This window comes from Cygnus atratus, chromosome 1, assembly GCF_013377495.2.
Source record: "Cygnus atratus isolate AKBS03 ecotype Queensland, Australia chromosome 1, CAtr_DNAZoo_HiC_assembly, whole genome shotgun sequence".
NCBI classification, from domain to species: domain Eukaryota; kingdom Metazoa; phylum Chordata; class Aves; order Anseriformes; family Anatidae; genus Cygnus; species Cygnus atratus.
This window is the reverse complement of record NC_066362.1, coordinates 129,551,748-129,570,728: the sequence shown is the minus strand read 5'-3', so window position 1 is coordinate 129,570,728 and position 18,981 is coordinate 129,551,748. Positions and strand designations below refer to the sequence as shown.

General features: G+C 40.3%; 1 protein-coding gene across 5 annotated transcripts; it reads left to right on the top strand.

Annotated features, from left to right (window-relative positions):
* On the top strand, window positions 1-14,864 carry TCEANC (transcription elongation factor A N-terminal and central domain containing). 5 transcript variants are annotated; one of them, XM_035542056.2, is made up of 2 exons: window positions 1-409; window positions 12,831-14,864. In XM_035542056.2, exon 2 carries the CDS (start codon window positions 12,839-12,841, stop codon window positions 13,919-13,921), a length of 1,083 nt encoding a protein of 360 aa, XP_035397949.1. In that variant the 5' UTR covers window positions 1-409; window positions 12,831-12,838; the 3' UTR covers window positions 13,922-14,864. The 5 variants fall into 5 exon arrangements, with proteins under 5 accessions (XP_035397949.1, XP_050564989.1, XP_035397948.1 ...); XM_050709032.1 differs by having other exon boundaries at window positions 3-409; window positions 12,868-14,864; XM_035542055.2 differs by lacking the exon at window positions 1-409 and adding an exon at window positions 438-524.
* The last annotated feature ends 4,117 nt before the right edge of the window (window positions 14,865-18,981 follow it).

Below are 18,981 nucleotides of genomic sequence, written 5' to 3'. Positions count from 1 at the left end.
AGTGAATAAAACCAAAAGCATTTCCTTAAAAATCACAGGTTTTCTGCTGTAATTGAGAACAACACCCACCACACACCTGTACATTTGCTGCAGAGCTGACCAGAAATATTAACCTTTCACAAACACATTTTAAATGCTCTGTGTAAAATGCATATGAAAGCGCTGCGGTTTTTTATTTAAAACACGTTTGCTTTGGCTGCGACACACCAATTCTTGGACGTTTACTGCTTAATTTAGTATATGCAACGCAGATACCCGTTACCCCGTGAAGTAAGTTTTATAACCCCGTTTTTATCTCCTTTTCTCCCGGGGGCCGGCACAGGAGCTCACCCCCCGCCCGCCCGCTAAGATGGCGGAGGCGCAGCGCAGAAAGCCGGAGGGCTCCGCCATGTTGCGGAGCGGCGCGGAGGTAACGGCGCCGGCGGCGGTGCAGGGGCAGGTGGCTCTCTGTGCTCCCCCGGAGCAGCCTCCGCCTTCCGCGGCGGTGTCGGGGAGACGTTTCCCCTGTGAGGTCGGGGGAAGGGGTAAGCCCCAGCGGGAGCAGGCGGCCGGGGGCTCCGCAGCGCCCTAAAATGGCGCCGCAGGGCGGGCGGGATGGGGCAACCGCGTCCCCCTGCCGCTACCCACGGGGGACACAAAGCGGCTCCTTCGGGCTGGGTCCGCTCTGCTCCGTAATTCCGGTGCCCTCTGGGGCTCGTGTGTTCGGTGAGGTGCCGGCGTTACGGGCCCCAGAGGCCGAAGGGGAGGGAGTGGAGGACGACGACTAAGGAGGGAGCAACACAGTAGTGTGCAGGCTAAAACGAGGTGGGCGTGAGGAGCAGGCGTGAGGGGGTGGTATTTGAATTGGCATAAAACCCAAAAAAACGTAGTTAGTGTATCCCTGGGAGTACTAAGCGGTATTTAGGAGCATGGTTATGGTTGGAAGTGGGCCACCCGTTTTATGGGAGTACTTACAGGCCTTATAGTTTCAGTCTCATGGCTTAGGCTGGTGTGTGGTGGCCAGGTTACGATGATGGTAGTTGGCTGCTGGCATCCTTAGAGTGACTCTAAACCTTCTTGTATAAGCTGTCATCAGCTGTTGACTTCTGCATCAGGCAAATGTCTCAGCTGGTTTCATACAAATGCGTAAGGCTGGCGTGCTTCTCTCAGCTGTTGTAGGTCTCCTACTGATTTATATCATATCACAGAATCATCTAGGTTGGAGGAGACCTCCAAGATCACCTAGTCCAACCTCTGACCTAACACTAACAACTCCTCCACTAAACCATATCACTAAGCTCTATATCTAAATGTCTTTTAAAGACCTCCAGGGATGGTGACTCAACCACTTCCCTGGGCAGCCCATTCCAATGCCTAACAACCCTTCCAGTAAAGAAGTTCTTCCTAATATCCAACCTAAACCTCAGCTTTCACAGCTGCAATTCTTAACGTAGAAGAACCTGAACAGAGAAATCACAGGATGGATATCACTAATGGTAGTGTCATGGGTGCCATTTTTTAGGTATTTGCTCCATCTATTTCCATGCAGCGTTTTACTAGAGATGAGTCAAATGTCAGCATAAATTGAGAAAGGAATTAGAGAGTTCACCCTGCTCAATGTAGTACTGTTTTTAATAATTAAATACATAAAAATCCATTTCATTTCAAAGGTATTTCAGAACTTATTTCAGCCAATGCTTGTCAAGTGTCCTGATCGAGATTCTCAAATGTTTAGACTTTATTACATATTTCAGCAGAAGGAATTTTGCTGGATACTCTAATATTGTAAAATACCGTTTGTTAATAACATTCTTTTTTTTTTCTTCTCTGTAAAACAATCAGGAACATATTCCTTTGGATGTAGAAAAGTACATTTTTTTTAAAATGAAAAAGTTATATCATTTTTGAGTGGAAAACCTGTAAAAGAATGATAAAGTGATGTCTAATGGAATTATGTCCTTAACAACTGAATAAGATATGGAAGTAGTATCAAGCTGAGCCTTAAAAAGAAACTGAACGTTAAAGCTAATAAAAAGTCTGTGCTTATCTGATAAATGATCAAAAAATGCAGTCATTCACAAAAGAGCATAAAACAGATTTTTATTACTTACATGTCCTATTTTTATACTAATTTATCGGTACATTTTGCCATAAAAAGACAATGCAGACTGAACATCTACTTTTGCTTGTACTGTGCTGGAATTGAAGTCCTTGCTAGCTCTGTGATTAAGAATAATTTTAAAGCCTTTTTGGCAAGGAAATGCATATTCTAGAGAAAGAATTGGTTGTTCTTTCCAAGAACTATTCATATTTTGTTTCTAAAGTATTAAATGAACAAATGTACTTTGCATAGACAGGTTTTGTGGTAAGTACATTTTTTACTTGTTGATTTAGGCTCCTATCTGCAAGCCAGTGTGTTTTGTTGGACACCTCTGCCAATGCAGAAGCTTACCAAAAGGTGGGGAAGCTTTGCTTAGATTGAGGCTGTCGAGGTTTAAAATCTGTGGGTCTGTAAGAGGATAACAACAGTATTTCTGGAGACCAAAGAAGAAGTAGATGAACAAGAATGTTAGATGAGGCGTGCCAGTTCTAAACCTGCAGCTCACAACCAGTTCTTCACTTCACTAGAAGGTTTTAAAAAATCACAACTGATTCTACCAAAGCAAGAGGAGAAGAAATTCAAAAGGGAGTTAGAAAGTGGTGAAGGAAAGCTGTGCTACTGGGCAGGAACGTGAGAGTTAATATTACTGCCATCATTATAGGTGAACAGGGAGAGCATTGTCAGTCTTTAGGAGTTCTATAGAGTGCTCAAAACTTTAATTTTGTCAAGTAGTGAATCATGGAGCCATATTGTACATGGTAGTGTTGTCTTTCTGTAAAAAAACAAACAAACAAAAACAAACACATAAACTAGTCATTCTTGCTATGAAGGAGAGATATGACCACTAGAGGCTTACAGACTCTAAATATATAAATAAATAAATGCAGGATAGGCCCACCTCAGTGTGTTGGGGATTTTGAATTATGATTTCCTAGTGTTTGGAGGACAGCATTGTGAATGTGTCTCCTACACAGGCATGAAATGGAGGGAGTAGTCCAGATGTCTGATACAATCCCAAAGGTGGCAGGAGGGAGAGAGCTTCATGAACTGGAACTGTTAGCATTACCTATATGGACAATCAGGCAATGCAGTCAATGTGTTTTGAAGAAAACAACTTCCTTTTGGAAGATGTTGTAGCCTTGCTGGAATTGTTCTGCTGGTTTGCTGTCCAAAGCGAGTAGAATTTGGATATGATAGCTTGCATCCATCTAGATGAATAGTTTAGGAGACGAATGGTGTTTAATTAAATTAGATAGTTAATAAACTATGTCACTAAGCTGCTTCAATTACTTTGGTGTTTCCTGGTACATTTCTTAAGTGAAGGAAAAAAAGCTTACAGCATCCTCTTGCTGTGGGAAAATGGCGAAATTTAACTCTCATATTTTCTTACAAATTTTATAGTAATGGTAAATTCTTTTTATTCTAAAGTCTGTTACTGTTGGAAAAACAATGTTAGGAAATGAAGCAATCATTTCACGAAGTGCAAGTAAATAACTTCAAACAGTGAAGGTTTGGTTGGGTACTAACACAGGTGACGTTATAAGCAAGGTATAGGCATTTTCTTCTTGTCCCATGGTAAGCTTTGCTCTTTAGGATAGAGTTGTGTTATGAAGATGCCAGATGTAACAATCTTGTTCTTTTTTTTTTTTTGGCATGATGAGATGATAAACTATACTCTCGATGTTGTGAGAGACTGTTAATTTCTTATTGTATGATTTGTAAAAAAAAAAAAAAAAAAAGTGTGTAGCCCTTCAAAAAGCCTAAGCCCTTTGCTAATCTTTGCTTTAGTAGGTTAATTAACACAAAACACGTATGTCATAATCTGTGTCCCTAGGTAGCATTAATTCACGTTTGAATCATCTGCTTAAATTTCATTCAGCACTTTTCTTTTCCTATGTATATTTGTCACTTTGACCAAAATAGTAGTTCATATCTTGAAAACGTACCCCGTGTGTCTGCAGCCTGACTTTTGAGCTGCTGGAAGCACCAGCAGCGGAGAGAATCAGCACTCCTGTCCACTGAACGCAGCAAGGACCTCATACAGGCAAGAGGTGGAAAGGGGCCGAGAAAAAGGTATTCCTCTGCCAGTGCTTTGTCGTAAACACTTGGAAAAAACAGACAGCCCCTGGAAAATTGGCGTGACCTTGTATCCAAATCTGAGAGTGTAATTTATAATAAAATTAGTTAAGTCTGAAAAATCATGTGACTGTAAATGAGGGAAACCACGTGTGTCTTTATGTGAAGTGGTGCCAATCTTAAAGCAAAAGGAAGCTCGTGTTGTTTGCATGTAATTTCAATTGAAGTAATTAATGATGAATCTGTCTGAGGTATACAAACATTCTGTTGTTGCCCTAGTGACTCATAAAGCTTTAGAATACCTTCTGAATCTGTATAGCTGTCCTGTTGTGAAGATTAGCTGCTACCTCCACTTGATACTGAATTCTGTCATTTTTTAACTCCTTAGGAGTATCTTATTAAAAGGATCGACCATATCAACAGAAATTAAGATTTTTGGATCGGTGGAATAATCAGTTACCTGTAACATTTAGCACAGCAGCATCTCTATTAGGTTGTGTGCTTGCATGGCAGCATCAGCTGGAACTCCCAGAACACAAAAGAGCTGTCGCTGTTTAATTCATGAATTAAATTTCAGCTGTTTTTTCCCCTTGAGAAGAGTCCCAGTTGTTATTCATCAGGTATAGCTGTAGTATTCTAAGTCTTTTTCTGAGCTCCAGCTTATATACATACATACTGAGGTTGATCAAAGCTAGTGGCTAAGCAGTTTGAGGGCTACAGCTTTTCCTTTCTCATTAAATCCATGCATGTTTGTTTGATCTTATCAGAAAAATGTGCTGATGACTCTCTTTTGTCCCTGAGGCTTGGTAACTTCATTATGCAGTCTATTGATTTTTTTTTTTTTAAATTATTATTTTAAGGAAATAAAATTCTATTTTAGTTAAAATTGAGGGGTTCTAGGAGAAACAACTCCAGATTGGGATCAAAAAATTGCTTTTTAAGAGGCTGCTTTGTGCATCCTCACGTGAATACAGTGTGCTCTGCCCTTTCTCCCTGCAATCTCCCTGTCTTAGGAGGAAAGCCTGAGAGAATGGGTCCAGTGGGCAAAAGAGAAGGTAGACAGGTTATAGCTCCAGACCAGTTAAGAGCGCTGTTGTTCAGTCACTGGTGTAGATGATGCAGAACAAAACTACTGCTCTGTCAGACTACTTTTTATTATTCACATGCTCTTATACCAGCTGTTGTCCTGGAAAATGTATTGAAATCATGTTTTACATAGTATTTTTACTTAATTTTCTCTTCCGTTTTTTCCTCACTGTGGTTCTACTCCATGTGCAAGTGAAGTAGAGATTTTGGGGGAATGATTTTGCAATAGTTCTGAGCTCATGTACTCCGTTTCTTCTAGACCAGTGACCAAAAGGTGGCTGTCTTAGTCAGTGAACTGTCATTTATTGGATTGTCATGGACATCTGGCAATAGCACTGCTGTATTATCTCTATTATTATTGGATTAAGTCAGCTTTATTCATGTGGCTTTGCATTGGAGATGGATTTCTGTATAGTTCTTTATAGTCTTTAGGGGTGGGAGGCAGTCCTGCTGAGAGGCAGGAAGAGCTCTGATTTTTGCCAAGATGAAATAAAAGCCCTGGAAAATGATTTATTGGTGACATCTTTGATATCTGCTTTCCTGCTGTAGATGAGATGAAGGAATGTTTTGGGGGCTGGCTCTGAGATTTCTCTGGTTTCGTCTTAGGCTCCAAGTTTAAAATAGCATTTGATCATTTTCATTGTTTATACAGAATTTAGGTTGCCCAAGGCAAAAATTGTGGTTCCAAGACTGTGCTATGCACCGTCTCCACTGTAACATTGACCACGTCTTTTTGCAGAAAATTAGTTACACTGTTAGGAGTACTTGGCTGCTTCTGATCTTTATCTTGGCTGAGATCCCGATTTTCTTCCAATTGCATAGAATTCCTCTGGGGAAGAATCGGCTACATCTCGGTTTGGGGTAAGGGAGAAGAGGGCTGGTGCTGAGCCTACTCTGCGCTTCCAGGATGTTCATTATGTTATGTGGATGCCTTTGGGGTTTGTCTTAGTGCAGCCAACTCCTGCTGGTAAACCAAGGCGAAGTAGGCGACGCATTTCAAACCTGAGGTAGCCTGTTTTTTCTTTTCCCTTGGAAGCAAACTGACTTGAAAGGTCTTTATTGATCACTGTCATTTGTTCCTGTATACACAAGTGACTCATTATGCCATGCAGTCAGTGTGAGAGGTCCTAATGATTTGGCAAGTACCTCATCAGCACAGTATTACAGAGTCTAATTGTAAACACGAGCCAATCTCTACCTTGTTCAATAGACACTTGAAATTCAAACAGATGTTCTCATGCTTTGCTAAAGTTAGGCAGGGTGGGAAATGCCTTGTGTAGCTGTCGGAGAGATGGGCATGTTTATTTTGTACAGCACAAAATTGCAATGTTAGCATTCAGACTTTCGTTCTTGCATCTCTGCAATAACAAAAAATCACGATGCATTTTGTGACACCAGGAAAAAAAACAATGTTGTCTGCTCACCTTTTTCTTGGATTTCTTACCTCTTGGTACTAGGAAGACAGCAGAACACTGACTGAGTATGTGATTCAGTTAATTTTACCGATGTTTGTTGAGCAGCATTTGCCAAATAGCATTAAATCAGGTAGGGAAGTGGCCTATTTCCAAATTTTAAAAATGTTGAATGAAGGAGCATTGAATGAAAAATGAATGAGGGATGCACCCTTTCCATCCTGTGTCCTGGCACCTTTGGACATACATTTTTTTTGGCCAAATTTAGGCAAATAGGTACCCTTGAAAATGTGAGGTTTCCTAAAGGTCATAAGGAAATAGTTTTCCCTTTTTGCTTGCAGTCTGGATTTCCTCATGCACATTTTCACAAGACTGCATGGGTTTGCTATACTACAGCTCCCTCAAGTGGTGAAATATTTTCCTATTTCAAACTGCAGCTCACTTTCTGTGAAACACTTGCTCTTTTCAGAAGGCATAGAGACTTTCTCCAACTTCCTCTTTATTCTGCCTGTTCTTTCCTCAGATGTTGAAAAATACGAACGGCTGTCAGGGCTGTGGGCTTATCAGCAAAGCAGAGCAGTGGGTGAAAGGGCTACGACAGTGCTCTTTGTTCAGCACCTGACCTGTTGAACCAGCTTGGGCAGGACATTTCACTGTGTAAGCTTCAGTTTTGTCATCTGCGAACTAGGGAGAATATTTGTAGACGACCTAGAGTTGTTTTAAACGTTAATTCCTTATCTTTTTTAAAAATAACTCTTCTTTCAAGCAATGCTTTTGTGTATCTGACACAGAAAACACCAATCCCTTGACAGCAGGCAGCAGCCTGTCTGCTGTCATCTGTTTGCTGTCATGCTACAAAACGTCAAAACCCTGTTACACAGCAGAAACATCAGTGTTCAAGGAATAGGAGTGTGATCAGAAAGAACTCAGGCTTGTTCTGCTTTGGTTCACAGTGAATTTGTGCTACAAAATGCACTCTGGTATTACCCCTGCACCAGGAATTCTTTGTTTCTCCATATAAGAACACGAAAAGTAAGTTTTCTACAGTTGTCTGAGGGAATCCTGTTGTGCCTTGATTCTGTAAGTGGAAGAGGTCCTTGACATCCTGACTTAATGTGAAATGCTATGCAGGGTTCCCAGAGTGAAGGAAAAGTCCTACCTCATCCTTTGAAGGAAGCCTGAAGCTGTAAAACAACCTTTTATGTTCTTCATAAGATCAGGAATCTGTTTGATATCCGATCCTGTTAAAATAATGCTCACCATCAGTCTTAGCGATTAAAACTGATTAAAATCCAGTTGCTACTTGATTTAGAGCAACAAATACACAAACAACATTTTTTTTCTCAACACACTGTCTTTTAATTTGGAAACAAAACTAAAATTTATGATTGAGTAGATAAGGTGGTGTTTTATATGTACGTATCGCTTTTCATCCTGAAGTACTTTAAAGTCCTTCGCAAACTAGGTGTACACAGCAAAGCCAGTGCCATTCGAAGAATGGTTACCCCCCAGAAACCTCCTTATCATTTTTCATTAATAAATACACGCTTATTACTTAGTGTTTTCCCTGCTGGCTGTTGCTTGGGTTTCTGTCAGTTGCCAATGAATATTCCACTCCATTGAAGTTGTTAATTACAGATTTCAATTCTGTTCTTGTCACATATTTTGATGACTTATTTTTTCTTTTATGTAGCTTTGCTGAATAGGGGAGTCATTCAGTTCTCTGCTATTTTTCATACGTGTTGAGGAAAGCATTTCCTCAGAAGTGATTGTTTTGACATAAATGTGAGAAGTCTATTAAGTAGTTGAATTTCCAAAATTAGTTTTTAATCATTCTTCATATTTTCATGTCCATTTTCTATTTTCAGTTTAACTGCTGCTTACTTGAGTTTAATGTTGCATAAACTTGAAAAAGTACACACATGACTACAAAGATCTTAAAATTTCTAAGAATTTAATTACTGCCATAGTGTGCATACACAGAAGTTGTTCTAACATAGACTGTGTATACTACATTTAATCTAAATCAAAGCAACCTTTTGCATACCTATTAGAGGGTTAAAAAAAAAAAAAAAAAAAACAACAAACCTGGTTGTCTTAGACTTGCCTATTAGAAAAAAATACATCTTACTGTGGGGTAATGAATTAGCATATGTCAGCTCCTTCTCAATAGCTGTGTGTGTCCAATAAGTATCAGGTAACTCAGTGTGAGCGTGTGGCAGAAAGCTGAGCTCTTGCTGCACGTGCCACTGTGTGGGCTCCAGTTGCCTTCAGAGGTTTTGCGGCAGTCATCCCGTCTGAAAGTGGCTGCCTGTGGTTGTAGAGCTGAAGGAAGCTTTTTCAGCCTTATAGCTTACCTGTGTGCAGTCAGCCACAGAAGCGGGCAAGTCTTCACCTCGCCACCCTGCTGGGCTGCCCAGGGTCAGGTGCATGACCCTGAGTGAAGACTACTACCAAAAAGCAGATGATACTGACCTCACATGGCATCTCCTATATACAGATCCTCACCGTGCACTATTAGTGAAGGAATTTTATGAAGCACAGTTCTCAGTGAAAGAATATCAAAATACCACACCTTTGTCACAGGGTAAAAGTGCATGTGTGGACAAATTATCAGCAGAGCGCTTTGTGCGTAGTAATTTCTTTGCATGTTTGAAGCCGCTGGTACAGTAAGTGGGAGGTAGGGAAGCTTTGCAGCACCACAGCTTTATATGACAGGCTTCTATCCATGTAGTTCTTCCTCGCTGTAAATACATGCCAGTGGAGTAAGACTGAAGATAAACCAAAGTAAAAGGTATGGCATTTACTAACCTGCATGCTGTATACGTGATGCTGAGATTTTATGAGCCGTTTTGCATGTGGGTAAGTGTACATTACGGTATGTGTAGCGTAATACAGTATGTATATTGATAAGTACAAGCACTGAAGAAAATTACATTTAAGGCACGTTAGAAGGAGCAGAGCTGAATCTAAGGCACAGGGCAGTCATACTAGTTGTGTATACACGTGTCCCTGCCTCTGCCCTAGGTTGCATGAAAAACAGTATATGCCAGCAGATCGTCATCTTCTACTGTCAGCTGCTTAGCATTTGGAAGACAGGAGGGAGCTGTCCTGCTGTAATGATGGCCGCCCTACAAGAAAACAACTCTTTCCACTCTCACAAGTTCTGTGTGGCTGGTCAGATGAGACAGGATGCAAGTGTTTGTGCTTTTCGGTATGGTAATGCATAGAGTTCAGTTAATGTATTTGAAAAATGTATCCTGTGCCTCTCTCTGTTTCTGAAGCTACTTTAGCAAATCAGTTTCTGTTATAGCCATTGTTGAGGTCTCACAGGACTTCAAAATGTCAGGCAAGAATGAGCTGTTTAAAGACGGGTTAAGCGAACACAGAGCATTCACTGTGGAGGTCAGGTTGGTCTGTAGTTTGTGCTTATAGAAATACAATGAAGGTTTATGCACTCTCTGTATCTCTCTCCTTTCCTTTTGTGGAGCTCCAAGGCCCTACCTAAAGCTTGAACATATTTCTGGCACGCACAGAACAAGTTAACTAGCCCGGCAGTCATTGAAAGCAGCAGGGCGTGCAAATTATCCACCCGCCTCTGTTTTCCCTCCTCTTCCCCCATTCTCAGGAGATTTCATCATGGAAACACTGATGGTGCAAGAAATCTGCTTATGAGTTCCGTTGAATGTGCACATGTGTAGCTGGCCTCGTGTCAATCTCTAAATGCAAGTGGCCTTTTCTAGAGTAGAATCAGGATGTATTCAGCTTCAGCCAAAACATTGTTTTTGTGTATGGATTTAGTAGACTAAATCCTAAGTAAAGAGAATACATGCTCATAACACACCATTCAATTCTGTATTCTACATTTAATTCTCCTGTTCAGCAGACAGGAGAATAATGTCAGTATTTTGTTGTTATTGTTGTTGTTAATTTGCACACATCAACGCACTAAGCATCTTTTGTCAAATGGCTCTGTAAAAATAAAAGGAAATCTTTTTCAAGCCATGAGACCACATTCTGAAATTTCCTTTTTCTTTAGCACCAGTCAGAGTACACGGGAGCATGCTTTAATAGGGCTATTGCTGTAAGGCAACACACGTGTCAGGCATTTCTTAGCATGTGGAGGATGTGTCTTTAACTTTTAAGAATTCGCAAAAGTAGCAATTGTTTGTAGATGTCATTGTTTTCAAACTGGTTTGTAGGTGTCACTGTTCTTGAGCTGCCCGGCCTTGATCATCAAACTGTAACGTGATGACAGAGCTAGCAAGGGAAAGGGCAATGATGTAGACCTGTTAAAAGTTTACTAGTCTGATTTGCCTCTCTGTTAGCAGCTGTAAAGAGAAGCTTTTGGAAGAAGGATAACACATGATCTCTTGCATAACAAGTGAAAGGTTGAGTTATTGCTGAGGCTCATGGGTCACGTAGGAACCAGACTGTGGTTTGGGGCTTAAGATCCACGGAGTTACGTCAGTCTCACTTGCTTAATCGTGCTGCAGAGTAGCCCCAAACCTTAGCTTGGTAGCTCCCAGTATAATGTTTTCAGCTCCTTACTTTTTGTTAAGTGAAGAAATTCCTCATATGGAGTTATGGTGATGCTTCGAAGTTCCTCAGAAGGCCTGAAAACTGCCATCTTATGTTTGCGTATAATTACTGCCTGTATCAATGATGCTTTGTTCTACAGGCTGAAACTTTTACATGATAGTGGCAACAACAAACAAATCTGTGAAAAGCATAGCTTTGCTCCATGTGGCTTCCTACTCCAAACGGTTCTTCTAATGCCAACACCTATTCGATTGATTTCAACTAAACAAAAGCCATGAGGAACCAAATGGAAACATGCATGTTTTATTAAAAATGAAACAACAGATAGCCCAACATCTCAGTGCTTATTATAATGATTTGTGGGAAAAAATGTTGCCAAATTAAGATGTAGATACAGGGATGACTGATTTAAAATAAGTAAAAAAAAAAAAAAAAAAAAGCAGTGCAGATTTTCTGGACTTGTCTTTTTCTGATATTCTGTATCATTGTAACTTGTTCTGAGTGTGTAGTCATGCTTGGAAACAGTGAAAAGTAGAAAAAGGTGTTTATATGCAGGTTCCCAAAAGTTGAGATGTATGTCAGCTTTTTCTGAGGAGAATTATTTTGCAGATGCATTCTGGAAGGATGGCAGCAGTCATCTCCCTTGGTCTGGGGTAAACTCTCAAGTCATTGCAACTTTCAGATTAAATTAGTGCAGTGTTTACTTACAAGTCTGCCCTTGGAGATTATCAGGAGGCTAGTACAGAATGTGTTCAGCAGTGTGAGGACATGATGTTGTTCAAATAGCTACAGCAAAAGGCCTCAGACGTGATTTTTAATAGACCTAATTTTTAATAGACTTTGAATTTGTGTGATAGAAAAGCAAACATTCTCCAAAATCAGCATTTTCAGTAAATGCAGTTTGTTGACACCAATACCGTGAAAACCCTAATGGTATTTTTATTGTTTTATGTGTAAAGAGGGGGAGATACATTACCTGTGAAGACTCCAGGGGGAGGTAACATTTGGTAACATTTTAAACATCAACAAGCATTCATCTGGTGCCTTTACTGAAAAATACTGAGTTTCAGAACTCACTGCTCCTTGGTAGTCCAGTGGTACTAGTCTGCTAATGCACAAAACACTGCGAAAGCCACCTGTAATCTCAAATGGCAGCGTGGGCGCATAGTTACCTATCTCTTTGTAGCGGTTGCCAGTCTCCCTGGGTACTTCTATTTTGGTGTACATATGTAGTTTGACAAACATTTTATTATGCTGGCAGTGTCTTGGTGTGATTTTTGGCAAAACACTTTGGTTTTTCCTTGAAAATTATTGTCATGCCCTACCTTTAAAACTACTAACTCTGCCTCATCAGAAGTCCCTGGTCTCTTCTTTCTGCCAGTATTTTCCTTGCATGTGTTAGACTTGCATGTCTGCATGCACTTTCCCAGGACCCAGCCTCCTCTGTGTTCTGCATTTGATCTGCTAACACCATTTCAAGGGAAAGTTGGCAAACACAATGATATTATGCAGATAAAATAGTGTCAAATAACATACAGGAAAAAAAAACACTTGTGAGAATATAGAGAAAATGATTTAATAAATGTCATAACTGTAGTAAATATGATTAAATATATATATTTTTTGGCTTTCAGATTTAAAAATGTCTGACCAGAAAATTATTGTACACAGAGCCCGTTGTATCGAAAAGCTACTCTCTGGAAACAATTTCCAAGATATTGAGGATCATCTTAAAGAGCTTGAAGATGTTGATATGACTATCGAATATCTTCAGGGGACAGAAGTTACCAAGGCTGTATACAGAGTACTCAAGAGCTGCCCTTCAGTAGAGTTGAAGAAGAAAGCAAAGCAGCTATTGTCGAAGTGGAAGGCACTTTACAAGAATAACTGTGTTCAGTCAGTGCAAGTTAAGAAGTCAGTTTCTGGAAATGTGAAAGAGGAACTTGAACATCTCAGTGTGACTCCTGGAGAACAGTTGCTGTCTGAAGGACCAAGTCAGCAGGAAGTATTAGATGCTGCCCCTTCTCAAGTTTTGGTCCCATCACAATCTGTTAAAAATGTGGTATGCAGTCAGCCAGAAGGTAGCTTGGAACAGCTCTCCCCTTTTGAGGACCAATGTATTGATAACAGAGATTCTAAACCTCTTGTTAATGAAGTAAGCTTGCAGCAGGATCACGTGAGAGCTCTGAGGTGTAAATGTGCAGATCTTCTTTATAAAGCTATGAGTGATTCTGCCAAAGACAAAGAAGAAACTGATAAATGGCTAGAGCTATCTAAAGAAATCGAAGAACATATTTTTGCTCTTCATTCTAAAAATGACAGGAAGTATAAAAATTGCATCAGAAGTAAAATCTCTAACCTGAAGAACCCTAAAAGTAGCCACTTAAAATGTAACCTTTTTTCAGGGACTTTGAGTCCAAAGGCTTTTGCTGAGATGACAGTGATGGAAATGGCCAGTGATGAACTGAAACAGCTCAGGGCCCTGTACACAGAGTCATCTGTGCAGGAACATCAGCTTCCACACGTTATTAACGGCACTCAGACAAACAAAATAAAGTGTAGGCGCTGTGAAAAATTTGATTGTACTGTCACTATGATTGCCAGAGGAACTCTCTTTCTTCCAGGTTGGGTGCGAAACACAAATCCAGATGAACAAATGTTGACTTACGTTATTTGTAATGAATGTGGAGAACAATGGTATCACAGCAGATGGATTTGTTTGTAATGCTGTCCTGTCCTGTGGTGGTTTTACTCGGGTGGGCAGCTGAGTTTGTAGAGCAGGCCCTGGGCCAGAGCTGCAGCCTGTGGAGAGGAGCCCACGCAGGAGCAGGGGGTCTGGGGGGAGCTGTTGCCCGTGGGGGATCCAGGTTGGAGCAGTTTGCTCCTGAGGGATGGACCCCGTGGTACGGACCCATATCTGGAGCAGTTCTTGAAGAGCTGCTGCCTGTGGGCAGCCCACGCTGGATCAGTTCGGCAAGGGCTGCATCCCGTGGGAGGGACCCCACAGCACAGGGAGGGACCGTGAAGGAGCGGCGGAGAAGAAGCGCTATAGACTGACCATAACCCCCATTTCCCCCTTCCCCTGTGCCGCTCAGGGGGAGGAGGTGGAAGAGGGCAGATGGGGGAAGTCGTTTTTGGTTTCTTTCCTTTGTTTCTCACTTCTCTAGCTTGTTACTAATTGGCAATAAATCTTACTACTGTCTCCCTACTCTGAGTCTGTTTTGCCCGTTACAATAATTGTTGATCCCTGTCCTTATCTCAAACCTTGAGCTCCTTGTGTCATATTTTCTCCCCCTTCCTCTTTGAGGAGGGGGAGTGAAAGAGGTGCAACTCAGCTGCCCACCCGAGTAAAACCTCTACATATCACTCTTCAAGAAGTAGTTGAGAAATGTATATAAGAGAAGGTGTCTCTTGAAACCGCATAATTTAAGATTTTATGTTGACACTGTAGTTGCAATTAAAAATTGCAAAAAAAGGTTTTATAAAAATTGCTGTTATTTTTGAAGATGATCTGAACAAATGTGTTTTTTTTATAAGTAGAAGTATGTAGTTTTGTATATGTAGAAGTATGTATTTTGGTGTGTTTAAAAAATCTATTAAAATCTATTAAAAATGGTTAAAATATTAAAATGGTTAAAATATTAAAATTAAATTAAAATAATAAATTAATAAAATTAAAAATGAATATTAATATTAAATATTAATATTAAAATCTATTAAAAATGGTAACTCTACAGCTAAGACTGGACTGTTCATTGGTAAGCCCATTAAAAATATTCCAAGTACTGCAGTTGTTCTTTCCCCAGGGTACTGTGTACTTGGAATTTTCGTTATCTTTAGCTGGAATTCTTTCACAGAACATAAGTTTAGTTTACAGTAAACAGACTGTTTCCAAAGCTGCATTTCACATACTTGGATGCAGTGCAGAATGTTGAGCATGGATTCACTCCTTAATTAAATCACTTTTTGCAAGTGAATGTGAGATGTTCACGAGTGAATGTGTATGAGGAGTAACATCCAAAGGAAAAATAGTAATGAAAAATGGAGTATAAAAGAAGGCAGTTAGCAAATGAAAGCAAAAATGAACTTCTCTCTTAATCTTTCTATATCTACTGGGAGAGAGAGAAAAAAAGACTTGCCAGTCTATCCATCTGAAGCTCAGATTTTCAATGTAAGACTGCACGTGCGTTGTGGTTTAACCCTGGCAGGTAGCGAAGTGCTGCATAGCCACTCACTCACCTTCCACCAGTGGGATGGGGGGAAAAAAATCAGAAGGGCAAAAGTTAGAAAATTCATGGGTTGCGATAAAAAGTTTAATAAGAAAGTTTCTTTTCTGAACTTAGAGAACCACCCAAGTCCAGGTATCTTTCACAGCTGCATATGGATCTGTAGAAGACTGTTTATACTGTGTGTCCCTATTTTGCTTATTTCATTATTTTTGAGTTACTGTAAATGTTTACATGTTAGAGGAAATGGGTCTTGCAGGGATTCCTAGTTTTCTGAGCACATGAATGTGTCAAGACGTGGGCTAAGGAAACACAGTGAAGAATACATCTGCCCTGTCTGGGAAATGAGGGTCTTGCAGCAGAGAGTTAACTGTTAGGAAATATAACTATATAACAGAATAACTGTTAGGAAACATAACCTTCATAATGAGTTTCCTCGTTGGGGTATGGTCTAGGGGGTGAAATGGGTCGATAAATTGCCAATGTCATGGTTGAGGCACAAATGAAATTGTTTCATTTCACCCTAGTGTATAAACACATTGAAACTGCGGAGTTGCCTGTAAGGGAGTTATCTTTTACAAAAGCACAGCAGGCATTCTGCAGTTCAAGACTAAACTCATCAGCTGAGCAGAGAAACCTACCGAGTAACTTGCCAGAGGAGCTAGGGACAGTTCCTGTGCCCATCCGTCCGTAAGGTGGCTGAGCCTTGTCAGCACTTCTGTGGAGCTTTCCAGCCTCATGACCTGTCAGAGAAAGGAGATAGGGGCATGAGGTGAGAAAATAGCTGTTGGTGAGGTAAAAGCCAGCCAGGGCCATAAACAAAAGACAAAAGGGGCTTTTATTTATATATGGTGAAAATGGTGTGCAACCTGATGTTAGAAGAGGTACTTAGAATTAATTGATTTAAAAAAATATTTTCCATTCTGTGAAATAAAGTGTTAATAGTTAACCTTCAGCAGTGTAGTTTACTGTGGCATTACCTAGATTTTATTATGTGAAAATGTGTGTTTTGGTGGGATTGAACAAATATTAAAGCATTAGGCCAGGCCCTCAACATTCAAGTATGTAACCGATCTTATATCTGACTTTGCCAGCACTTACACGAGCTGGAATTGATGATTATAAGTACTATTTTTTGGTTTCAGTAAAACCGTAGGCAAAGAAATACTCCAGTGGTTCTCAGTAAGCGCAGAGTTCTCTGCAGCTGCCCTGGAGGTCACGGTGCTGCTGAGCAGAGCTGGGCACCAGCACGGTGCTGTCCCAGAACCTCCTCCGGTAAGGGACTTGACTTTAGCCATGAGCAACGGACATGTGTAAATAATTTCTGCCTGCAGGTGGTTTTGAAGTCATTCCAGTAATGTACAGCTAAGGCTTGCCCTAGGGAAGGGAAATGTTGCAAGGCCTGGACAGTCTTTTTGGCAGAACAAATTTCAGCAATAAAATAGTGTAGCCATCCTATTGACTACACTTGTTACTTAACGTGTAACATCATTTTCTTTTGAATTGCCCATCACTAAGCGTATAGTGCTAAGCTGTACACCCCAGCACAACTGGGACCTTCCTTCTCAGTAACAATTGAACCTGATAGCTGCTTTTAACTGGACTTGTTACAAACCTAGACATTAAAGTATGAAGAGTATATTTGTAAATTTTGTAAATGTCAGTAATTGTTATTAGAGTTTCTGTTCCTATCGGAAGAGCTGGAGTCTTTTGCTTTATTCAGGAGTTACCTAGTCTGTTTAAGCTGCTAGCTTCCAGTCAACACACCTTAAAGCCAGGCACAAAATAAGCCAGGGACAAGGAAGAGATCTGGTACTACTGGTGGAAAGGAAAAGGAAGTATTGGGAGGCAGGGAGAGTGAATGGGGTCCATTGTTAAGTATGGGGTCCATTGTTAAGTGTGCTTAGGACTCATGTATAGGAAATGAGGCCTTGCTTGTTCCAGTGCTGCTGAAAAAAAAATTGTCTAGGTTCAGTTTCACTTCATGCCTAGTTCAAGTTGATAAATGTGTGGCAAATTAGCATTTAACAGTCGATGAAACTGAATATAAATGAATTATTTTATTGCGTTCTTGATCATCTTAAACATCTTATTTTCACCTAACACAGTTCATTACTACTTCAGCCATTTTTTCCATCTGCGATTGTATCCAACCCTCATGACTGGAAAGGTTTAGTAGAAAGCAAATGTCATGTGGTGTCATGTGCTGCTATATATCAGAGTAGTCTGCAGACGTGCAGTGTCAAATGTGAGAGAATCATTCGGGTAAGTGATGCAGACTTTGTTCTTATTTAAAAAAGGTGCGGTCTCAGTTTCATTATGCAAAGTACTGCTCCAGGCTGCAGTTTGTCAATAGGTTATGTTGTCCCTTCCTAGACTGTGTAACTGCGCAGGCTTAAAATGTTTGACTGGATAAGATTATATGCTTTGGCTCAAAATAGCTCTAAAAAGTCAACTTGCAATCACACAGCATGTGCACCAGCATGAGGGTCTAAGTTACTGAGCACAGGGAGTGTCAAGAGTCCCAAAACAAGACTAAGAAGAAAGCTTTGAAAAGTGAGATTATTTTGTGTTGTTGAAGCCTTCTCTTTTAAGTTTATTCCTGATGGAAAAAAATCTTTCAACTTCTTAAAGCGGAGACTATTATTTTTGGTATGATTTTTGGCATATCCACGATGCGCCTCAACAAACAGGCATGACATCAGAGGGAATTCAAACAGGCAAACGTATGCTGAATAAGGCTGAAGTCTGTATTTATTTTCTATTTTTTTTCCAGAAAAACTGTAAATTCAGCTACTCCCTTTATCCCACAAATTAATAGTAACAATTAGTGTTAAAATGTAGATTGCACTCAAAGTTTAAGCAACCTGTAGTTGCAAGACTTTTGTCTCTTAAGAAGGTGAGAGCTAAATTAACAGTGAAATTCAAACAAATTTTGATGTAAAAGCAAAAATATTATTGTGAGAAGTATTCTGCTAATAGGAGTTGATGAATAGGAGTGAATAGCTGTGTTAATATTAATGATGGCGCTTCTCCTGGTTCCTGGAGATAACGCTGCCGGGATCCACTTAACTCGGTCCTGCTGAAGGCCTTTTGTTTCTTCCTCATGACCATTTTCTTGTAGCACCTTGCTCTGCTGCCATTTGTAGTTTATAACTCTTCCTTTCCAAGCAAAAAAGGAAATGGTGATGTTTATTGTTTATTTAAAATGTATTCATTTCAGTCTGCCATGGTATGTACAAAAGAACAGTTTTTTTTTTTTTTCCCCTTTGGCAAAAATAGAAGTTACTTGGTCACAGGCTGTGGCTAAAGAGCAAATATGTTGAATTACAATCCTTCAGGGCGTCTTCAGGGTGTAATGGCCCAGGTCATGGAGTGCCTGAAAGATAAAGACTGAAACAAGAGTGCTTTGATAATTTCTTGGATTGCTGGGGGACTGGCTTGCCGCACTCTGATATGAGCAGAGCAATAAAGGCAGATGACTTCACATCCCCTTATTTTGTACTGTTGTGATTCAGCCAGGAGATGACAAAGTCATGTTTTATTGAGGCCCTGCCAT

What these genes read in the sequence shown, in the direction of transcription:
- TCEANC (XM_035542054.2), top strand. Translation starts at nt 9,847, where the DNA reads ATGCAAGTGTTTGTGCTTTTCG. An exon ending in GCAAGTGTTTGTGCTTTTCG is followed by an intron (nt 9,869 to 12,830) that starts GTATGGTAATGC and finishes TTTGGCTTTCAG; the next exon opens with ATTTAAAAATGTCTGACCAG.